At 32.6% G+C, this 25,154-nt stretch overlaps 1 protein-coding gene across 1 annotated transcript in view; it reads left to right on the top strand.

The window, feature by feature from the left end:
- LOC148626576 (A disintegrin and metalloproteinase with thrombospondin motifs 4-like) overlaps positions 1–3,435 on the top strand; it is an 86,845-nt gene extending 83,410 nt beyond the window's left edge. The window contains 1 exon segment of the mRNA XM_088570652.1: positions 1–3,435. Within this exon segment, the coding sequence (XP_088426778.1) occupies positions 1–73 (73 nt within the window). The 3' untranslated portion in view covers positions 74–3,435.
- The last annotated feature ends 21,719 nt before the right edge of the window (positions 3,436–25,154 follow it).

Genomic DNA, 25,154 nt, shown 5'->3' with positions numbered 1-25,154 from the left:
AAAAATACTTCTGAACAAACAACCTGTCGAAGGTATATCAAGCCTGATTGTGCATCCATTGTTAAGGAGATAGACCTAGGGTAAGGGATATTACTTTTGAAATCAGTGATGTGTTTGTATCATATTCAATTTCGCCAAAGCCTTTCAAGCTTTTCTCTGAAAAAGAATGAAATCAGTCCAGGTTACTTTTATGCTTATATGAGATTGATGTAAAATGGTGAATACAAACGTTCCAATGATTTGTAAGAGTTGTGTCCCGTACACTAGGTCTACCTCCTTAAACTGCATTTCTTATTCGAGGTAGGCAAGTGTTTTCACTTCAAGCATGAAGATCAACGAGCAATTTATAATTAAAATTAAATTTCAAGACTAGAAATGCAGTTTGACCGGAACTATGGTGTTAGAATTAGTTTCTTCTTACGTGTTTTGGTTATCATAGTTGACTGTGCCTCATTCTCTGCAACTTCAAAATATTATTATATTGATTGTATCGTCATAAATGAAAACTACTTATTATGACGAACTTATAATATAATTCTATCATATCATTTGCCGAGAAGTATATTTGTATATAGAGAGTGGTAAATGTTCTCAATGAGGTCAGGAGCTCTTAGAGTTAAGCAAATTGTAAAGATATAAGGTTGTTAGCCCTTTGAAAAGCCTTAATCTGGTCGTTGTTATAAAGGGTTTGACTGACTCTTAAATACCATAATAATGTCAAATAAGCCCATTCCATGAATAAAATGTGTAGCTTTGATCTACATTCATTGATGGAGTTTTATTTGAAAATATGGTTTAAATACCATTTATTTAAACATTTATTCAAGTATATTGTAATACTTTGATCTCATTGTTTTTGTTTTTATTGGTATTTCATGTACCCCAGACTTGACTTTTTATGAGCACCTCGGAGGGTGTTTCAGGAAAAGCTGAGGACCCTTACCCTACCGGTGCACCTTATCCATTTCCCATTTTTATTGGAGGCCGAGTTGCTCATTTACTTTTGTTTGTTTGTACGTATTATTTTTGGTCATTTCATGCCCTTTGTTGTGTGTATCTGTTTTCAATTTCTGGTTTGTGTACCTGGGTAACATTTTTGTACCTCCACTAAAATCGTCATTCCCTTGATTACTCTTCAATTTTACTTCAACCATTTTCTATGTTTGGCTCCATGAAATGCATAAAATTGACTAAAGCTTTACTTCTGTGTGATGTTTAAACATATCTGTTGGTGATATAGTAAAAAAATAGTGAAAAAAAAATATCTGGCATTTGATGTCAGAACAATTCATTCTTGAGCTGTGATGATATAAAGCTTTAATGAATTTGCTTTCCTGGTAATGATGAATTGTTGTAGTAGTCTAAGGTGTATTGATTTTATTATATTGTTTGTTTGTTGGCTATTTCTATTTTCTTGGTTATAATATCAAAATTTGTTTTGAATATTTAACACAAAATCAAACTTGAATATATTGATAAATACTCAATGCAGGGTGTAGTCACATATGGTCATATAACAATCAAAATTTGGACAGTTGTTTTTTCTTTCATTAATTAATCATTCCGTTTTAGTGCCATAAAATTCGTGGTAGTAATCACTTCATATAAACAAAGCTGAGCATTACATGTAAATGCAGTTATTAATCATATCATTTTGAAATATATATCTATTCGTATTTTTGCATTAGTGCAGTAGCTTTATGTTTGTATTTGAGTAGAGCACATTAGTATATTACTTCCCGTCAGCCGCTGTGTTTTCATTGCAGAATATAACATAATTAGATTTAGTTTTCGGCTTTTTTTACTTTCGATTTGAATATCGCACGTTTTACACAGTATATATACGTTTACTAAGCGCATGTCTCAAAGATTCCAACCACTGTCATGAGATGCAGGGATTATTATTAACGCATGAAGGTAACTAAATTTTTTTTAAAGAATCTAGATGTGACTTCACTTGCAATTATCTTCCATTGGCATATTTACAATGTTAGTTACTCATTCAACTAAAAAGTGTAAACGATAACACAATTTGAACAATTTCGTTTACATTTTATAAATTGATCATACAGAAAAAATGAACTAGAAAAGAAAAAAAATGAAATTACAATATCAAAGTTTAAATACAGCATTCAATTTTATGTTTTCAATTAAGAACTGAAAGAGCTAAAGAGGGCCATTGAATCTCTGTCATGGCTAGTTATATTCTTTTTCTTTCTTCTAGCCCTCTTGGCTGCCTACCATAATGGTTAGTGTCAAATCCTTTTCAATGTTGTTAAAACTGTAAAGAACGCGCATCTTATAATGCCAAATTTTAATTTCTGTATGATCCACTTATGTGTTGTGTACGGCTTTATTCATTCGTTGCAGTGAATTAATGTTCAGTCAGTACTGAACACTACAATTATGTTTAGTTCTGTCTGAAACAAATCAAGCACTTATAAACTATGGTTTACTTACTTGCACTCCTTAAGCAATGCTGCAGATGTATTAATTTTCAGTGTGGGCTGAAAATTGCAGATGCAATTCCGCGCGAAAATGTTTTTTTACACTTTAAAACATTTATAAGTTTTGTGAAACCTTGAAAAAAAAACACCTCTGAAAATATTTCCTTGACAGATTTCGCGAAAATTAATACGTCTACAGTACATGTACTAATAGTTCTCTAGAGAATGGTCCATATTAAGAAATTTTAGGTGTAATTATACCTAATTTATGTGAAGCTTTTTTATACTAGACATAATGATATCACGATTCTTTAAATTGTACCACGTGTTTGTAAGAATCAGGCAAAGTTCGAAAAATCAGAAACATGCATGACAAAAACCCCACCGATCTGACAATGAAATATCACTCAAGAATGCTCTTTTTCTTGTTTGAAAAAAAAAAAAAACACTATTTGATCTCTGCATTACTGGCTGTACGCACAAAATTTTCAATAGAATCTTAGAAAAATGATGTTTATTTTCAGTGCATTTCAAAGAAATTGTAACTAGGTCCAGCATGATATCTACAATCTGGTCTGTTTTCCTTGATTCTCATGGTGCAAAGAGTCAAGTTACACTACCAGAATGATGTTTTTTCATAACATGTTTCACCTACAGCCTGATTCTTACAGGGACTGACATTTAATGATTTACATATTGCACCATTTACCGAAGGAAATCCTACACAAAATATGTTTTTTTTTTTATAATGTGTTTCATTAATTGTATACTCAGTGGTTCCTATTTTAACAATGTCGCATGCCCATTTAACAATTTTAATTAAATCTCTTTGTCTTAGATGCTTAAATTGTGAGTTCATTTTTCATAGAGCACAATTACTAGCGTGTGTTACGGTGGAACTTAATGTGTTTACCTTTCACTAAAGCAATCTATTGACTGGTATGTGGGAATTTGTAACTTAATAGATAAATAAAGGGGTCAACATCAATTATGTCTCTTCTTAATCATCCTGATTAATTTGATAACGAATACACTTTTGTAAAGTGGACTTAAATTGGATGACGGCGTCTTAAATATTACTATTACATTACATACAGCAGTCACTTATATGCAAAAAAGTATATTTGTATTCATACATAGAGAGTTAGACTTCAATAAATATTTTTGGTACACATGAAAGAGGTAAATGACAGGCTATGAAAGCGAGGCAAGATTTATTGTCTTAAACAATGAAGTACCAAGCATGTCAATGGTAAAGTAATTCATGATGTAGAAAACCCACCGAACAAACGATGGTTTTTCAGTCTACATATGCTATATTTTTTCATTACAATAAGCATTTCCGTATTCAGATCTGCACTTTTGAGAAAAAAAACATACATCACTCTCACTAAAATTAACCAAATCCACCCAAGTCAAGAAGGAAACTCTTACAAAGTACCAATTTCATGAACATTCTACATGATTTTTATCTCATATCTCAAATGCGAAGCGACTAAATATAAAGCTAAGACTGATATTGTTGTCTGAAACTTTTTGTTATTTTGTATGTATTATTTTAGTTACTTTATGTTCATCGTGTTTATCTGTTTTCCATGTCTGGCCTTTGTCCCTGGATTATATTCTTTGGATTTCCACTAGAATCTTTGTTCCCTTGATAACACTTTCTGAACAAAAAATAAAAGTCAGTTCGGTGGATTTTTGACATGAATGAATCACCTTCTGTCTGATTTTTATGAGAACTGCTTCTTAAAAAATAACTGCTATATGTTATAATTGAATGTTTTTGCTTGTTGTATTATCGAATAACTTTCAATAAAAGGTGAGTTTCAGAATACGTAGTTCAAATATGTGATAAAATCATAAAATGTTGTCAATTTTGTATCATGTGCTTTATACACTCTATGCCATATATTAATTTTGTTCAAACCTGGCTTATACATATATATAAACAAAGATCTTTGAATTATCTGATTTATTATTGATATATTCTTCAAATTGTTTCGTTCTCAATATTTCGAAATTTAAAGGTGAATGAATTGTTTTACTAGCATATAACTATTTTGCAAGATCTAAACTCAAAGGTTAGCCAGGGTTTCAAATTTTAGCATCATTTGAATTGTAAAGTTGTCGTCGCAAATTAGTCTTTCTTATAACATTTGATTTGGTTTGATCATGGTTTGCTACAATAAGCTCTATATAATAAAAGACGTGTTTTTTTAAATATTTTTAGTCGATTCCTGTTCAGGAGATTGCGATGACTGTGGCACTTGGAACAATAAAACATGTGCTTATGATTGTGCACGTGGATTTTATGGTATGTTGTCATTCGTAAAAAAATTCATATAAGAGACAAAGACAAAAAGTACAGCTCAGAAACACACGGTTTAAACACAAAAAAACACTATAGCACGCAAAATTATCATATATCAAATATTACACAGAAAACAACAAGCAGAAAGCGGACGAAAATATCCAAAACCTAGCAAATAGGCTGATAAAACAATTTCACACTTGTTTTTGATGCTTGATTTTTAAACGATATTTAGGATACTTTATTAACTTTTAATTTTGAATTACAGGCCGCAATTGCTCAAGCAAATGCTCTACACTCTGTAAAAATGGAGCAACAGTGAACGAGTCCTCTTGCAGCTGTGTATGTAACGAGAAACAATATGGTGACAAATGTGAATGTAAATATGCGTTTACTGGTGATAACTGTGATACATGTAAAGTTGGCACATGCAAACACTCAGGAATATTTGACCTATCCACATGTAGGTGTAATTGCATGCCTGGTTATGGTGGACTTCAATGTGAAAGTAAGGATAATTTGAAGAATATTGAAACATCATTACATATATTAAAGAGTATCAAAAGAATGTAATCCAGGGATTGCATACTTTTGATACTCTTTTGACACTAAGCAGGGTAAACAGACACACACAACAAAAACATGAATTAACCAAAATAAGACGTGCAAAGAAACAAAAGTAAATGAGCGATGCTGACTTTACTAAAATTTGGGAAGCATGGACCATATGCACCAGCAGGTAAGCGTCTTCTGCATTTCTAGAAACACCCACCGAGTTGCTTATAAAATTCTAGTATGATGTGCTTCAAAGCTCTTTAGACCACAACCGTAGTAAACAAAAAGTGATAAACACAAGACCAACATTTTGTGCAAAACAACAGACTGCATCTATTCAAATATGAAGAAACTAATCTTATCAGAATCGAAATAATCACGGAAACTCCATTTTATCATTGTTTTACCTCGGACTGGCAATTTATGTAGTAATTTAACTACTGTCGCTCGGGGGTAAACAATGCGACATAAATGGCCAGCCCGTGGTGTAACAATGATAAAATGGAATTTCGGTGATTTAAGTCCGGGATAGACAAAAGATTAAAGGAAATCAATAATTATAACACCATGAACAAATTAGTCCTGATGGTGTAGATATATACATTGTAACAAAGGAATGATTGTAATATTTTTGGTCTATGACGAAAAAAAACATATTCCACGTGATTCATATTAATATTCCGAGTATCGAGTTCTTTAAGTGTTCCTTTGGTGTATTTAGGTTATTTTAGTACACAGAATTTCAATTTTTTTTTTAATGAAATTGTAATTTTAATTCAACATTTACCGAGAAAATCACCAAAACGATTTAACTGACGTGACTCTCGCATTGTAAAAATTGGTCTTTGACAAGATGATAAAAATGTCAACCGATAAGAATATTTGTTCAACTCATTATCAAGTTCTGAGACTGTTTTTGATATAAGTAAAAAAACTAGGGTACGCAAGAAAAAAACTAAAATCACATCTGTTTTTTAATTGAATGTGAAGTGACAGATAAGTCTAATACTTTTCGTCGATTGTTTGTTAATATTCGATTTTAAGTTATTTAAATGGCTGTTTTCTTTCCGGTACCAACAATTGACCAGCAGTGCTGCTTTATTATGTTATTGTTTATAAAATCTAAATTGTAGGTGAATGTGCAGATAAAGATGGCGTGACAGATTGCCAGGCACGCTTTGAAGCAGGGGAATGTATCAAGCATGATCAATATATGGAAACGAAGTGCATGGCGTCGTGTGGTTTTTGTAGTAAGTTTGAATTTACAAAATTTGCTTGTATTATCACATTTTTATTGAAATAACATTGATTTTCCATATGTAATAAAAGCATTGGTTTATGTATGTTATATGCCCTCATGGTATTAACATTTCAGGACAGATAATATGCTATCAGCCATCGCGTGAGCGTTACTGACGTCACTTCCCATAACTGTTCAAACGTTATCCTGTTTATTGGCGACGTCACAGTCGATTTGACTGATAGTACTGTCAGTTGATATTGCGGATTAAGTATCACGGCAATAGTACCGGATTAAAAGTAAGAACAATGGAAAAACGATGTATTGCCGATCAACAATCAACTGCTGTCATAATGGAGAGCTGTTATAAACACCGACAAAAAACTCAAATGCAACAAAAAAAACAAAAAAACAGAACGAATAGAACAGACCGCACACACATTATCAACTAGCTTTGCCTTAAAAAGAAAGCTTTCGGGGCCAAGTTAACAAAATGTGCTCTAACTAGAAATTTGTGCGACATTGCATGAAAGGTCAGATGTTCCCATAGAATTCAACTGGGAAACAGCCATGCAATATTAGCATAAATATTGCACATGGACAACTCCGCCTCTGACGAAAATAACTTCGCGTGGAACAAGAGCACGAGCCACCCTGTTTATCTCTTATTGGTCAATTATAGAATAACGGATGTGGTCAATTCATGTCGCAAATCATTATAGTACCGCCTTATATAAATATAACTTATTTCATACACATAAAAAAAATTGTTTTTTCATACATTAGTCCTATTCCTTACTTTGGTGACTTAAACCTACAGAACGATTGATATGAAATGCCAGTAAATCATCGTTATCTGGATTTTCGCTTATGTTTAAAGGTTAAATAGTCACTTTACTTATTTTGATATTATCTACTCCAAGACAGCTACATGTAACATTACCTATGTTTTCATCTATTTAGTTCTAACATTAACTGCTCTATTTATAGATGTTACTGTTCAAGAGAGTGAAACCACAGTAGCCCCCACTACTAGTAAATGTTTATCTAATCAAACCGTACATGGAAATACACACAATCCATGCTATGATGGAGGATGTTCCTGGAATAGTAATGGTGGAATACTGGTTGCTGTTGCAGTACTATTTGCATTATATTTACTGCAACAATTTGAATATGAATAAATGGTCTCACAAAGATAATCATACGTCAAAGCAGAACAAATGAAATATTGAAATGATAATAAGTGTTAAAATGTAAGATAATGCCGTCTTGAAGTATTGACATGTAAATTGTCGCCAAAACCGCGAGCCCATTGGCAAGATGTGATACTGGTGATTATTTATGTCAAAACTTCAAATCTGGTATTGTTTTGTATATCAGTGACACCATTTGATATTTTGTTGTAATGTAATATCAATCAGAAGTCCAAACATATGCATTTTTTTTCCAAAATAAATATACGTAATTTTAAAACAATTCGTCATAGTACAAAAACAACGAATTCACCGATGGCATTTGTGTACATACGATACCGAGTTTTTTCTGTTGCATTCAGCAACGAGAAATTGAAAAGATTCAAGAGCATGCTTGTTATTTAAAGCATTAAAACAAATGTGCCAATATTACCCTTATGTGATAGGAATTTTTTGTATTACTTTTAGATTGAAATGTCGTCCAACATGAGCAAATGGATATGCAAATCTTCATGTTTAAACTTATCTGTAATAATCTATATTTATGAAATGTGCAATTTGTTATCTATTTCTTTTAAATTAAAGTTAATATAAAAGCGTTACGATTGTTTTTGTTCATCATGGTCTTTACAATACTTGCTTGTTACTTTATAGTTGCAGGTATACATATGTATTTACTTGTTGTTGCAGCATCCTTAAAAATGACTGAAACTGTTATTCTTATCGTTTTTAACTGAACCAGTTAATATTCACGAAGATAAAATTTGTGCATGAAAGTAGTTATAGAAATTTGTAGATTGAGATAATGGAATTTACAATCTTACTAATTTGGTGGATTATTGTTAGATTTTCAAAACTTTGTACATTTCCTTAAAAGATATTTCAATTTTAATATAAATATGATAGTCTGTTTTGGTGAATTGTAATTTTATGTTAATATACACAGTATATGTTCATTTCAATCCCGCTCGCTATTTCTTCTAGTTTCTTTGAGGGTATTAAGTGTTCATACCCGACGCGTGGTAGTTAGTTGGGGCTTTCATCCCCACGTGATCTCAAATAGATCTATTGTAGTAAGACAAGGCAGAAATGTGCAGGTTTAGATACAAAAAAGGGTGATGTCAAAAAATAAGAATCCAAGTTTCGCCATATAAGCACAAACAGAACATATATTAACTCACAACGTAACACTTTTTTAAAGTTAAAAATACCCAATTCTGTTACAATTTATGATCAAATTGATGCAATTTTATTACTGTTCACAAATCTTAAAATATGCAACTTATGATATGCACAACAATTCTTGTAATGAGGTTATCTGTTAGTACTGTCTGGGAAACCAAATCAAGTACGTATTTTTTTTAAAGAACGGTGAAACATTTTTTATTTTGTTTTTCTTTATGATTTAGATGATTATCTTTTAGATTGAAACAACTCTAATGATATTTTCGACAAAATCTTGACATACTTGACTGAAACCCTTTCATCCTTTGCAGGACATATGTCGCCTACGAAGGATTTCCATTCCCGTCGGTCTGGGTGAGCTTTTCCATTTGTTGTTTTTCCCTCCTGTACTGTTGATCTTTTCCACGTGCTTTTGGGTCTTCCTCGTTTTCGTTTTTCTTGTAGATTCGCCGAAATCTACCGAGACTAATTTGTGACCATAATACAATAAAGATTTAACATCCATTTTTGTCGTCATAACATAATGATTGAATAACTTGATGAGGAGTTATTTATTGGTTCCCGTTCAGCTTCGATTACGACTCCGGCAATTGCAGAAACCCTTGGGTCAGTTTTAAGGCAAATACAGAAATCATTATGCTAAAATATCATAACGTTCTGTAAAATAATATTGACGTCTCTATTTTTTGACTTTGGTAAGGATAATTTACAGCAGGCTCTTAATAAAAATAATACATTGCTGGAATGTCTACGTTTAGGAAATCAATCAATTCAAAGGTCAGGATTAAGCACATTTATCTTATGTGAAATTATATTACTACTGAAGATGTATCCCAGTTAATTTGGATGATTACCTGGCTGTTGCTTCACGTCCAGTCGATTATTTCAATCATAATTAAAACGAGAATAAATTGAAACATAACTCAAATTTCAACAGAAAACAGATAACAAAAGGAATGGGTATTGACCAAAAGCTACAGTTTGTCATCCGAAAATTGAAGCATTAAGAAGGGGAACGTTGATATCTATAGCGGCTCCAATGACCCTGTTATTTAAGGTTTCATTAACATATTTATTAATAATAATCCCTACTTATAGTATTTAGACAGTTTCTAAATGCATCACATCCGAGTTAAAAAAAATGTTACTTTAGAGTTTTCTTACTTGCCCCTTCTTCATCTTCCTTTTTGGAAATGTTGTATATAATTTTATGATTTAGCTACAGAGAAAGCAATATATCCTATACGTGTGATAAGGTTCATAGGATTATTATTGGTAAAGAGTAAATATCAAGTGCCGAAGAACGCCTAGATTGAACGAGTGTGCGGAACAGGAGGTTCCGTACACTCGTTAATCCGCACAGGTTCCGTACACGAGTTAAATCTTTTAGCGTTCTTGGCATTGATTGATTTTTTTTAGTAATTTAATGGTGGTTATGAACGATATCTACTAAACTGATTATCTTACTTTAATATAGATTTACACATGGAATATTCGATTCTTCTCTGATATCAATGTGATAATAGATAATAATAATATAGAAATTGATCACCAATATTGTAACTTAACGACTATCTAAAAACAATACCAACATTCGCAATTCATGGTCATTTATGGTCAGAGTAGTAGAAGTAGTTGAGCTCTGAAATTGAAACTTTCTTTTGCAAATACTAGAGGCTAAGTATACTATGGTTTGAATGAGTAATCAAGGGAACCAAGGTTATAGCAGTAATCAAAAGAATGGAATCCAGGGACAAAGACCAGACATGGAAAACAGATATACACAACAAAGAACATAAAGTAATAAAAAATCATACATACAAAGTAACAAAAGCAAATGAGCAACTCGGACTCCTCTAAAAACTTGGAGCATGGACAGGTGCACCGTAAAATGTGTATTTTGAAAGAGTTATCCTCTTGATTAAGTTTAATGTGGATGATCTAAGTAGGAAAAGTATGTACGTTTCTAAATTTTACAAATATAAATACAGAAATTATTTCGTTTCCTTAAAAGTATAGCGTATGTAGACTGACAAAGCATCGATTTCTACACTATGAATCATCCCTGAATTCTGTATAGATTGGTATTTAGTATGTATTCATTTTATTCTTTACATTTTCAGTTGATTCATGTTTGGGAACGTGCGACAATTGTGGAACATGGAACAACCGAACATGTGCTTATAACTGTTCAGATGGATTTTATGGTTGGTAACAATTATAAACTTCAGTTTCAAAATACAATGTCATTCTGCTATGTTTACTAATAGAACTGTAAAATTTATTCAGCTTCATGCTATGACTCATTCAGAGATAAGCCCCATGACTTTTTTCAAATCCGTTAACGTGTAAATGCATTAAGTATGACCCGTTAACGGTTTGAGAATCAATCTATTTACATGTATAAGAAAAAATTGTTATTGTGGGGGATTGGTTAAGAGAAAAAAAACCTTTCATTTTAATTCTTTTTGTCATTTTTTAATTTTAATCTTTCAAAATTGTTTCAGGTTCATAATTTATGGATATTATCCAACAAGTCGACGAATCGCTTTTATTTTTTATTTGCGTGATTTTTATTTGAACTTGTACTTATGACAAAATTTGCCACATAGTTTTTGCACCTTATTTCGTTGATTTTGGTTTTGAGTATTTTTGCATACAATCAGCTTCTGGATTATGATCTTCCTATCTCTGACCCGAGTTATATGAAGTTATATATATGGTCATTAATCGATACATTGTATTTGCTGAATTACAAATTCTAAAAGTACTAAAACATTTAGGCTTTATTCCCTTCATTGCACTTGGTTGTATTTCTCGGTGCTGGATTTGGCTTCAAATTTTAATATTTCTGGGTTTTAGTTCTTAGCGTGTGCTCCTAAGTATTTGGTTCAAATGCTGCTAATAAAAGCGTACTCCTCGAAATGAGTGTACATCAAACGGAAATTTGCAATATTGATACGAGTGTATTTCTTTTTTTCTTTGCATTTAGATTAATCAGTAAACATATTTCATTAAAGTACATTGCATAAAGAAGTAAATTTATTATGTCAAAAACACGTGTTTTTAAATTCTATGGATTTTTTCCCCTCAAATTAAGAATGACATGAATTGACATAGTCATTTTCAGTGTTGATATCAAATATATATATGTTTCGTCTTGATATGCAGGTCCTAATTGCACAAGTCAATGTTCTACACTCTGTAAAAACGGAGCTTCAGTCAACGAAACCACTTGTGGTTGCGAGTGTAATGAAAAACAATATGGCGACAAATGTGAGTGTAGGCATGCGTATACTGGTGAAAATTGTGAAATGTGCAAAGTTGGAACGTGTGAAAACTGTGGAACATTTAATATATCCACGTGTAGATGTGATTGCTTGCCTGGTTATGGTGGACTTCAATGTGAAAGTAAGGATATCTCGACCCATTTTAAAATATAACAAATTGCAACCTTTCTATATAAATATAACACAATAAAATATGTTAAATCTTTTTATGTCAGGAATCTGGTACAAGGTAAACAACTTGTATCCTCCTTGTTTGCGTAAAATCACATATCACAAAATCATAGTGGTCATCTTTGTGTATTCGAAAAACAAACATGGTACGCGAACTTCATCTGCTTATGGTGGAGATGACCCATATATCGTTCATCCGTCACGTTGGTGGATAAAAAAAATGAAAAAGTCGTTAAGAGGATTTCGCGTTTGTTGATGCTTAAATATGCCTTATTCTATTTTAAATTTAGAATTTTTACTTGTCAGGAACTTCTAATTTATTATTTGTTGCGTTACTTGCGATAATTTTGAATGTTGATTCCATATACATATAATATTAGGTACATGCGCAGATAAAGATGACTCTTCAGCATGCTCGGAACGTGTGGCATCGGGTGATTGTATAAATGATAATGTATATATGGAAGAAAACTGTATGGCATCATGTGGTCTTTGCAGTAAGTACATGTATTCAGAGGTGCATGTTTAATTAAAAAAAAACGAGGTTATGTACTGTTAGCCTATAACATGATCATTTAGATAGTCATTACCATTTTTTGCATAACGTAAAAATAATAAACTTGCAAAACGATTTACTGGTAAAAAGCAAAAATGGGGGGGAGAGAAACGGTTTTCCAATCCATACTTTGGTTTGCAAAATAAAGACTGCAGAACTGGTTGTGCCTTTATTATGTATAATATGTATGAGATTTTTTAATTAAAAGAAATTAGCACAACTTTGAAAGAATAAAGTCTTCAAGTGCTGATAGACCGTTTCAAAAAAAAAAAATATTTAGCCGAGGCTGTTGTGACACTTTTGGAAGTAACTAAAAGAACACGTACTTATTGCAGAAATCGAATTCAACATTGACCCAAGACACATTAACGAACTAAAAACTGGATCAATACGATTTGAATTTTAAACGCTTTTCTTAAAAATGAAATTCATTTTAATACTCTATTCGCTCGTATTCCATGCTGTAGCCTCTGTGAAGGTACGTGATTTTGAGATTTTAAGTATACTAATCGATGAAAATCTCTTTTCGATGGCAACCAAATTTCATGGATTGGCCTCTCCACGAAAACAACGAAAAGGTACCCCACGAACAATAGTACTGTCACAGTATTTGTATGTTATGGCATTACTTAATATTTTTGTAGCGGTCCAATGTCCGCCAGCAACTTGTTCACAACCATCTAGACCTGGCGTGGTGAGTTAATAATACACTACTTAACAAAAGCTTTTTTTCGTTGTTTCAAAGTTATGGCATACTGTTTATGACTTCGCCTTTAGGTGTCAGGGTATTAATTTTCAATGCTGTACTTACGGTCACTAATAATGCGACGCTTTGAACTTATTGACTTGTATCATTGGTTGTGCAATGCTGAGTGCTACTTTTATTTCAGTTAATGTTAACGATTGTATTTCCGCTGGTTCATATGTATTGGTGTGCTTTTGGTGCATATGTCTTCAAGTTTTAAATACCATTCCACATTAAATTCAGACATTGCCAATGGAAAAACCCACCAATCGCCTTTTCAGTCTACGTGCATGTAAGCTATATTTTTACATAACGAGATTCATTTCTGTTTTGAAACCTGCAATTTTTAGAAAATCATACATTTAACAAAATCAAAAAACTATAACTACTCCAAATTTTCGATTTCATGCACAGATTATATATTTGTTATCTCAAAAGTGCAACAATCAAGGGAAAAACTAAGGCTGGTTATGTGAACATTCACTTCTTCCGAACAAGAAATATAACTGAATTTGGTGGGTTTTTGACATGCATGAATCACCGCCTGTCTGATTTTTAAGACAGATACTAAAATAATGTACATTTTAGACATATAAACAACAAACCGTTTTTATCTTTTGGTCTGCGATTTTTTCTATTGTTTATGGGTCGAATCTTTAATGAATGTTGAAGACATTAAAATTCATAGAAAAAATAGTAAATCTGTGTTCTATTAGCTACAAAGATCATTGCAAATACCCTTTTGTTCGACATTGTTGCTCTAATTTCGGCTTTTTGAGTCGGGAATTCCTATACATGTATATGCACATTAAAAACCATTTCAGTGTATGTTTTTTTCCTAACTTTTAACTTCTATACTCACAACTATCAAAGAAGGTCTACAGTCCTACCACAAAACTTGTTACACCCGTAGTGGTATTAATTCAATGTGGATCCTGAAAAATTCGTTTGGAGACAATTAGTTCAAGACTATTATCTGAATATAATAGCATTAAAACCTATAATTTTTCAACACTGTATACTTCTATTCCCCATATTCATTAAAAATCCCAACTTAAAAGCATTATACATCCTTATTTTTTTTTAAAAAAAGATGGTACACCTAGATACAAATATATAGTTCTTGGTAGAGATTCCTCATACTTTGTAAGAAATAATTCAAAATCATCTTCCAAATATACAGAGGAAGATGTTTACAAAATGCTTGAATTTTTAATCGACAACATATTTGTCCAGTGTGGTGGACGTGTTTTTCAACAAACGGTCGACATTCCAATGGGCACAAATTGTGCTCCTTTACTTGCTGACCATTTCCTTCACTCTTATGAGGCTGACTTATAGCTGATCTGATCAGAAAGAAAGAATATCGTTTGGCTAGATCCTTCAATCTCGGTTTCCGCTATATAGATGACGTATTATCTTTAAACAAACCTAATTTCGGGATTTGATACATCGCATCTACCCAAAAGAACTTGAGATAAAGGATACTACAGACACTGTGAAGTCAGCCTCATATCTTGACCTACACTTAGAAATCGATAGTAAAGAAAAACTATTGACTAAACTTTACGACAAACGTGATGACTTTTCATTCAGAATTGTCAACTTTCCTTTCATCTGTGGCAGCATCCCTTCGGCTCCTGCCAGAGCTTACCGAAACTACGCAGACTTTTGATATCGCGCTAGAACTCTAACAAATAGGCTTCTGGAACAGGGTTATTTTGCTACAAGATTGAAGTCATCACTACAAAAGTTTTATGGTCGTCATCATGAACTCGTGGATCGTTATGGTATATCCATCAGCACCATGAAAACTTATTTATTCAACGGGTCATAATTTTCCTTCCTCGTTTGTCTACCCCGGACTTGACTTTTTATGAGCAACTCCGCGGGTGTTTCTAGAAAAGCAGAGGACGCTTACCCTACCGGTGCACCTGGTCCATGCTCCCAGTTTTTAGTGGAGTCCGAGTTGCTCATTTGCTTTTGTTACCTTGCATGTACGATTTTAGTTACTTTATGTTCTTTGTTGTGTATGTCTGTTTTCCATGTCTGGTCTTTGTCCCTGGATTACATTCTTTTGATTACCGCTATAAACTTGGTTCCCTTGGTTACTCTTTGACCTTGTGTAATTGAAGAAAAAAACATCTTTCAATAGCGGATGATGGTTACTAAGATGATTTTACATTAATCTGTTACTTTTTAGTTAAAAAAATACAGAACATGAAAAAAGACGTTACTTACGTAATCATTACAGAGATAGCAGTGCTTTACCGAATGTTCCCAGTGTGAAAATTTTCGATAATTCACACTGAAATAAATTCGGTAATTTCAGTCTAGCACTTTCTCCCGCCAAAACGTCACAACACGAATATGAATTCGCCGTTCAGAATTTTTTTAATTTATGTTGAAATGTTGAACATAGAAACGAATAATGGAGAAAACCTATGTAATAAATAGGATAATCAATTGGATATCGTGAAAAACCAAAATATGATCACTCGTGCCAAAAAAAAAAACGCATTACGATTTGACTTGTGCACGAAACAAGTTCCGCACACTCGTTAAATCTAGGCGTTCTTCGGCACTCGTGATCATATTTTGGTTATTCACTCTTTCCAATTAATTATCCTATTAGTATTGATAACGTCAAACCATTCCAATTTTATTTCCTATTAAAAGATTTCCAATCATTTGGAATCCCTGTACGAGTTATCATTATAAGTATTTATATATTTATATTTTGATCTCTTCATCATTTATCTCATTTTCATATTAAATTATGATTTTGATATTAATCAATACTTTCAAAGGGTTTTTCCCTCCTCATTATTCACTTTCTCCATCCCTACCTTTACCATAGAATAAAAAGATGAGCCCATTCAAAGAATCATTACCGATTCACAATGCATTCAAATCGCCTAAGACACATGAACTGTTTTATTTCCATTTTCATTTGTAGGTTAGCAGCGTTTGTTCGTGTGACAAATTTACCTGTGTTGATGATTCAGGGTGTATCGATTTGTCCAAGGTAAATGACGGGGTCGATGATTGCACAGATAGTTCAGATGAAACCACTGGTCTAGCTGGCGGTAAGTTCTGATATTTGAGTATATTTTAAGCGACCATATTTTACTTTTTTACAAATTTATATCTTCTTTAATAAAATATTAGAAAATTCAATTATCATGTGCAACTACGTTTGTCGGGTATTATGCAGGAAACATAGAATGTAAAATATGTTTTTAAGAGAACGTGAAATCCTCCAAATGTCCCGAAAAGCAATCACGCAAAGAAAAAAATTACGCACATCGCAAGTGCATTAAAATTTGTGTAATCTGTCTAAAGAATCTTCACTGTTCTTTTTTTTTCTGATATGTTTTGAGGAACATTTTGAAATCGTGTTGAATAATGACCTTGAAAGTATATACTTCTAATTGCGTATTCTCTAAACATATAGGACAGTCATCAGGGAGTGGTTTGACAGCTGGGTATGTATTTGTTTATCAATTAAATATTTTTGATATATTTTAGAAGGTTTTTTTATGGTAGATGTGCTGAGCACTTACTTGTGTCGATACAATAAAGAAACATTCATAATACGATAAACAACAAACATTCTCCATCCCACACTGTCATTTTCCTTATACCTCATACTTCCATTTCCCACTCCCCATGCCCATATTCGTATTCATATTCAAAATATCTAAACAAATCAACACAAATTATGTAATATATCTCAAAAACTTTTATCAGCGCATTTATTCAATACAATATTTTACTTTTAAAGATTCAGTTAAACAGTTTATTATTCATGTTAGCGTGAATATGCACCATACCCCAACTGACCTGTCCCCCATACCAGATTCCCAATTGACACATTGCCCATTTCCCGTTGCCCTACCATATCCTACAAAATAGTTGGTTTAATCATTTAATTGCTGCATACAATGCGTGCGCAATAATATAAAGCTTCGAAAAAATGGTTTCATAGTCTGCCGATGTTTTGCATTTTTTTCATAGTTAATAGCTGATCTGATCCTTTAATCTCAGTTTCCGCTCTATACATGTAGGTGACGTATTATCGTTAAACATTCCTAGTTTCGGGGGTTTGATACATCGCATCAATCCCAAAAAACTTGAGAAGAAGGATACTAAAGACACTGTGAAATCAGCCTCATATCTTGACCTACACTAAAATATCGATGGTAAAGGAATATTATTGACCAAACTATACGACAAACGCGATGACTTTTCATTTAGAATCGTCAACTTTCCTTTCATCTGTGGCAACATTGCTTGAGCACCTGCGTATGGAGTTCTCATATCACAACTCAAACGTTATGCCAGAGCTTACCGTAACTACGCAGAATTTTCGTATCGCGCTAGACTTTTTACAATTAGGCATCTGGAACAGGATTATGTTACTACAAGGTTGAAGTCATCAATACTGGTCGTAATCATGAACTCGTGGATCATTGCAGTGTATTCATTTGCACCATGAAAACTGATTTGTTCAATGTGTCAGTTTTTCTTTTCTCTTTGGTCTACCAATGACTTGACTTTTTATGAGCAACTCGTTGGGTGTTTATAGAATAGCAGAGGACGCTTACCCTGCCTATGCACCTAGTCCATACTCCAAGTTATAAGTGGAGTCCAAGTTGCACATTTACCTTTGTTACTCTGCATGTATTATTATAGTTACTTGATGTTATTTGTTGTGTTTGTCTGTTTTTTCTTTCTGGTCTTTGTCCCTGGATTACATTCTTTTGATTTTCGCTAGAATCTTGGTTCCCTTGATTTTCATAACGTATTTTTCAAAAAAGATCGCATTGTTTTGTTTGTTTATACCGACTCGTACGATTTTATGGTTTATCGAATACGAATAATATTGCCCTTCGATATTCGAAACGTAGTTCTTTTTTTCGGTTAAAGCTAATATTATGTTTATGTTTCGAAAGCTGATTTTTTTCAGGACACATTTTCGTCGCAATTCCAGGATCAAAAGAAATAAAATGTACCTACAAACAATAATAAATGCGTTTAGATTATCAATTTATGGAATGTTAAACTTAAAATATAGATATAGAATAGCTATCGCTTCCATTATCAAAAATAAATAAAGATATGTGGATTATCAATATCCTCTTCATTTTTTAACCTCTAGATTGATTGTCGCTATAATCATTGGTGTAATTGCCACTATAATAGCAGCTGTTAGTGGAGGAATATTGATAAAAAGGAAACTCTCTTCTTCTATAAGTAAGTAATCATGTAACAATTTAGGAACAGTTTCAAAGCCTTTGAAGCACCCTTCCCGGTTTAAGAATCAGACGTGTAAATTTGACTTTGCTTCAAACTTACACAGGTTCGGGCTGCATTGTAATTTCCGAAGAAGATATTATACAATGGCATATAAGATCAAGGTCAATATTTAAGGAAGTAGACCTAGGGTAAGGGGCACAACTCTTACAAATCATTGGTAGATTTGTATTCAACATTTTACACCAATCTCATGTAAGCATCAAAGTAAATTGGACTGATTTCATTCTGTTTCAAAGGAAAGCTTGAAAGGCGTTTGTGAAATTGAATATGATACAAATATATTACTGATTTCAAGAGTTATGTCCCTTAGCCTAACCTCCTTAAGAGTATTAGAGAAGTATAATGGGGCCTAGTTGAACGTCGTTTTTGCCTTATTTAATACTAACTTGTAATGAATTAACACGCTGTAAACCTTGTAAAACCATATGTTAATGAAGCTTTACTTACTTCCTCAAGCTTCAAAATTAAAGCATTTAATTTGACATATTTATCTTGCTTTGTGTTTGATGTTGAACTTCTATGAACGTTATAATTATAATAAGGCATGTGGTTCAGGGCAATGACAGTTGTATGGCGAATACATATTTATGTTTGGTACGTTTTTGTTACATGTAGTTACTGTTTGTTTTTGTTTTTGTTTTTGTTTTGTGTTGCTGTTGTTTTGATATGTTTTTAATATTCGTTCTTTTTGTAAGAAGAGGTAATAATCATGAATAATGGTCTACATCCTAAACATTTTGGCAGTAAAAGTGTAATCAAGGGTACCAAGATTATAGCGGAAATTGAAAGAATGTAATCCAGGGACATAGACCATGGAAAATAATACTTACAAAATATCAAAATTAAATAAGCAACTTGGACTTCCCTAAAACCTGGGAGCATGAACCCGGTGTAATAAACGATATATTACTAGATAATACACAAACACACTAACTATTTTCTCTATAATGTTACTTGCCTCTTCAGGCCACATCATGCCTTGGGAACCTTCAAAACTAATCTGATTTAAAAAAGCTTAAATTATATCTATCTATTTATTTTGCAGCGTCAAAGACTGCAATATTTCCATCTTCGCCCCAAGGAAATGGAGCTCCGCCTGCAAAAACTGCGTTTCCTGAAAATAACTCTGTTACAAATCAACTTCAAAAGAAAACGTTTATAAACTCAGTCAGTCAAACTTACTCCCCACCCCCGATGTACCAAGAGAAAATTACGAATGTTGGAAGCAGCATCTAAAAGGAAACAGAAAGAAACGTATTGAAAACCTGTATTGAAATTCCGTCCTAGCTTTAACCTCAGTGGACTTACAAAGACATTGTTTTCAACATTTAATTTACCACATATGTTTAAATGAAGTTCTTTTTGATAGATATTGAAACTGTACATATGATTATGATAAACTGACTTGTTTTGCTTATTTACATAACCGCCTTTCAATCGTTATTTTTAGTCGTAAAAACGTTATGTATTGCAAAATCGAGACTTTTACTGGTTCATGTTCGCGCAAAGGATCTCATTATTTGATTAAGCAGACATGATTGTATTATTGGATTTCCATATTGGCTCAGTTATTGGTCCGAGGCTAGCCAATATGGAAAGCCTTTAACAAATAATTACCTTTATTTACCTTTATTGACTAACTAGGCCAATATGGATTTTAACCAGAACAATATGACGTATTGGAAGGGTAAAAGCCGTACTGGACGGCTAATTTCTGTATTCGACGACTAAATCCAGTATTGGCGCACTTTTTTTTATTTTACATTGTATTGACAGTTTTCATTATATTTATACTCGGCGTCACATAAATAACATACTGTTAAAATTTGAATAAAAATATTTTCTACGACTTTATTGACACCAACCGCCGTTTAAATTGTCTTAAATGACTTGCTCATTCGTTTAGCCAAACAGCTTCTCAAAAACAAGTCGCTTATTAGCTTAAATCATGCGTAACAAATCCTTACGGGAAAATCCCATACTAATATCCGCCATGTTGGTTTTTACGGGACGATTTGTTTACAAACGAAGTGCGTAAGTTCCCGTCGAACTCCGGTGACAATCGTCTGCTTGATCAACTTCTCGGTATTATACGTTGTTCGCGTAAAATAAATCCGAGATATCCGAAATAACGCCGAATTGCATTCTGGGTTCTTCGGTTTTTGGACAAACCATTTAAACGTAAACAACATCTCCTAGCAACCCGATCACTGTAAACATGGCCGACTTTTTACAATGTAAATATTGCCACCTAGAATTAAAATCTGACCGGAATTTAACGATTCAATGTTTAGGGAGAAGCCGTTTGGCTAAACGAATGAGCAAGTCATTTAAGACAATTTAAACGACGGTAGGTGTCAATAAAGTCGTAGAAAATATTTTTATTCAAATTTTAACAGTATGTTATTTATGTGACGCCGACTATAGGTTTATATTCGGACGTTCGTCAATATTGATGAATATCTTTTTTCTATCTTATATTTGTTCATTTATAATGTTACTTCCTATGTATAGCATATTATTGTAAAATCATAATATCTGTAGAAACCAAACACAAAGTGTTAAAACGGCATTGTTATAACATTTTAATTATAATTATATTTTTGTTGATTTTTTCGTGTTCCCAGCGCGAAATTACATATTTCAGTTACTCACGACAATCGATGCATATTTTAATGACAATCTGCTGTTCTTTATGGTAGCATCAAGCGATTATTAATTTTTAAATCATGTATTAATTTTCCCAACAATGAGTAATTTCAAAATCATGTACATTTATGTCACAACAGCGAATTTCATGACAAGAAAACAACGACAGCTGAACAACATTCATATATATATTAAAATATAAAAATTAATTACAATTGTAATTTGATTAAGGTATTACTTTTTATCTATGTATTATTTTCTGCACTTTTTGCAACACAAATGCGATGCTATTTGTGTTTTTTCCTCCACAATGTCACGTGATTATATTTATAAAATGATTGGGAAAATCGAGTGTGATTGTTTACAAATTTTACATGAACCTTGAAATTGCCATTTGTGCGGACTTTCAATGTTGGTTTTTCGTTTTTACTTTTGCCTAGAGTTTATCAGGTCGGTAATTTTGTTATCCTAATTCATGCAGCCATTTCAAACGGCTAGACTTTAAATATTTCATGTTGAAACTTGTTAAAAATTGTTCATTGTTATAAATAAAATTTACTTTGCTATTTTCGAGGATTGAATGAAATTAAGCAATAATATTATCTTTAGGATAAAACTGTCGAAAATAAACATTAATTATGGTGTTCAATGTGCATTTTTGTATTAAACAGTTTTCATTTTTACATTTTATTTACAAAAATTACACATAACTGTATTCCCAAATATCAAGATGCGCTTGGACATACCGGATCTTGGAGGTTTATTAAGCACATAACCTCATGTTTGTCCTCAACCAAAACCTATGGCCACTATGCGCTGACAACCAAGTGTTTCACAACAATATTTCAAACACAAATTAATTTGTAAAGTATGACAATATATCAAACTAGACATGGAAAAAACAAACGATTTTTTCCCAAACGAAATATATAATGAAGTGAGTATATATTGTCAACAGTGAAATAACACCAATCTCGTCTGCGAAAATTCCTAAACGGCTATTTGTAATATCAGTATATAGTTTCCCCAGACAACTAACTAATGTAATGGCCCTGTAATTATCAGGGTCCTTTAAACTCCTCTTATTTTCGTAAATAGATTGTATAAATCTCATTGACCAGTGTTTTGAACTACTCCAGTACTGAACACAATATTAGATAAATTACCATAAATTTTGGTAAATCTAGAACTTCCCATTTTCAAATATTCTTTGATAATTCCATCATACCCAGCTGCTTTATCATTTTTCAATAATTGTCAATCTGTGTAAGAATCAGGCAATGAGTGGCACATCATTTTTCTCAATTTGGTCTTTTTTGCCTCAAATATATTCAAATACATCTAGAAAATAACTATTAAGCTATTTAAATTTCTCCTGAAGCATTTGTGACTTAGATATTCTTGTGCTTCTTATATAAGGAAAATGTTCGGAAAAATTTTCCCTTCATTTTTCCATAGTGCATTTCAACTAAATTTGACCTATCTATATCTTAAAAAGACTTTACAAACAGTTTGACAGTATTTCATTGAGGTTATGAGGTATAAAATACTTAAATAATACAATAAAATCTCCGTCTATTTTTTCTTCATGTGCCACATCTTATACACATTTTGCCTGATTCTTAGACGGATCTCCGGAGGAGTGATCCGTTATCGGCTTAAAACAAACTTTATACTACTTGACATACAAACATGTATGATATATACATTACACTGAAACAGAAAATTCAGTGGGATGAGTTTTACCCCGTGTCATCCATATCATAAGATCTGTCTGATTTGAAATGCCTGTACCAAGTCAGAACCATTGCGATACCAGCTGCTCCGGTGGTGTAATATCTATTTTGCCAGATTTATTTTGGTTTTGTCTTGGGTGTGAATCGGATTAGTGTTCGCTATTTTTTTTTCACATGGAAGTCTCCTAACACTAATCTTATTTTACCTACTTTGTAACTTTCTGCAAGAGCAAGAATTTTAACAAAATGGGAATACGGAGAAAATTTTTAATTCGCTAATATAGATAGCGACTTCTTCCACTCCTATTTCAGTATTGTACATTCGTATATCATTTGGATAATTATATATTACTACACCACCTTATGTTGCAGATTGGTGTCATAGTTCGTCATTTCGAACTTAATACGAGATCAAAATGTACCTCTTAAATATCATGCACAAGTGTTCTACATCTGTTTTTACTTGTATGAGAACAGCTAGGTACATTAAAAGATTAAATGATCGGCAAGCATCGAACTTTCTGTAATATAGGTGAGAAACCTTTTTCATTATATTTACTAATACAATTAATCTGATATTGTTAAGAAATCTCAAGTAAGTATGGAAATAAATAACTACCGTTTAATTGTTTGGTATCAACCTCTGGAAGAATCAGGCAGTGGGTGAAACATGATATGAAAAAACACCATAATTTTGAACGTGTAATTTAACTATTTGCAACACCAGAATCAGGAAAAAAAGACAAGATCTTCCATATCACTTTGATAAATTTAATTATAATTTCAATAAAATGCACTGATTATGAATATCTCAAGAATAGATAACTCTGTCAAAAACCTAATGTTTGTATCATTCCATTGATTTTTTTTAGCAGTGAAGCAGAGAACAAATAATGGTCTTTTCGAAGCATCGGCAGAATCCTTCACTAAAATTATATTGTCAGATCAGTGGGTTTATGACATGCATGTTTATGATTTTTTTTCAATTTTGCCTGATTCTTACAAATGCTTACTCTTAATTATCAGTTTGTGAGTATATTATGACCGAATTCAGTTATCATATAGATAGCAGTGATTCATGAATGTTCCTTGTGTAAAAACAAATAGTAATTCATAGTGTGAAAGAAATTCGGTATTTTCAATCTCTGAATAAGGAAATTAATTGGTTATCGTAAATAACTAAAATATCTTAGCTCTTGCAAAGAACGCTTAAAGATTTATGTCGTTTGTACTCAGATACATTAATTTAGAGCGGGTTTACTAGGGGCAGCTATACAAAAACTCAGGAGAGTTGTTTCTACTAGAACAATTCTACGACAGTCAGCTCTGCTGGAACTGCCAGAAGATGTTCTAGAATTGTTCTGACAGATCTAGTACAGTTTTGTGAGAGGTTAGAAAATATTTCATCTGTAATTATCTGCCCTCTCGACTTTGTTACGAAGTATGAAGTATTGAATGGGGTGGGAACGCCGAGGTTTAAATTATGAACACGTTAGGTTAGAACTAACGCCCGAGCAGCAATATTTCAGCTATATTTACGCAATGAACATGAAATGGGTGATAAAACGAACATGAAGGGACACAAGGATAATAGGGTCGACAAATTTTGATTGCCACTAAAAATAGAGAGGGATAGGTAGAGTCGGGCAATTTAGCCTCCTGTGGTGGAGAGCAAAAGTTCCTACTACTATCGAATACCACAGCTGGGTTCTTTAACGTGCGAGGGACGTGACATCTTTTCCAACACG

This window comes from Perna viridis, chromosome 2 (assembly GCF_037379345.1).
Source record: "Perna viridis isolate PV_CMFRI_1.1 ecotype Kerala chromosome 2, ASM3737934v1, whole genome shotgun sequence".
NCBI classification, from domain to species: Eukaryota; Metazoa; Mollusca; class Bivalvia; order Mytilida; family Mytilidae; genus Perna; species Perna viridis.
The sequence above is the reverse complement of the archived record's forward strand: the minus strand, read 5'-3'. Positions and strand labels throughout refer to the sequence as shown.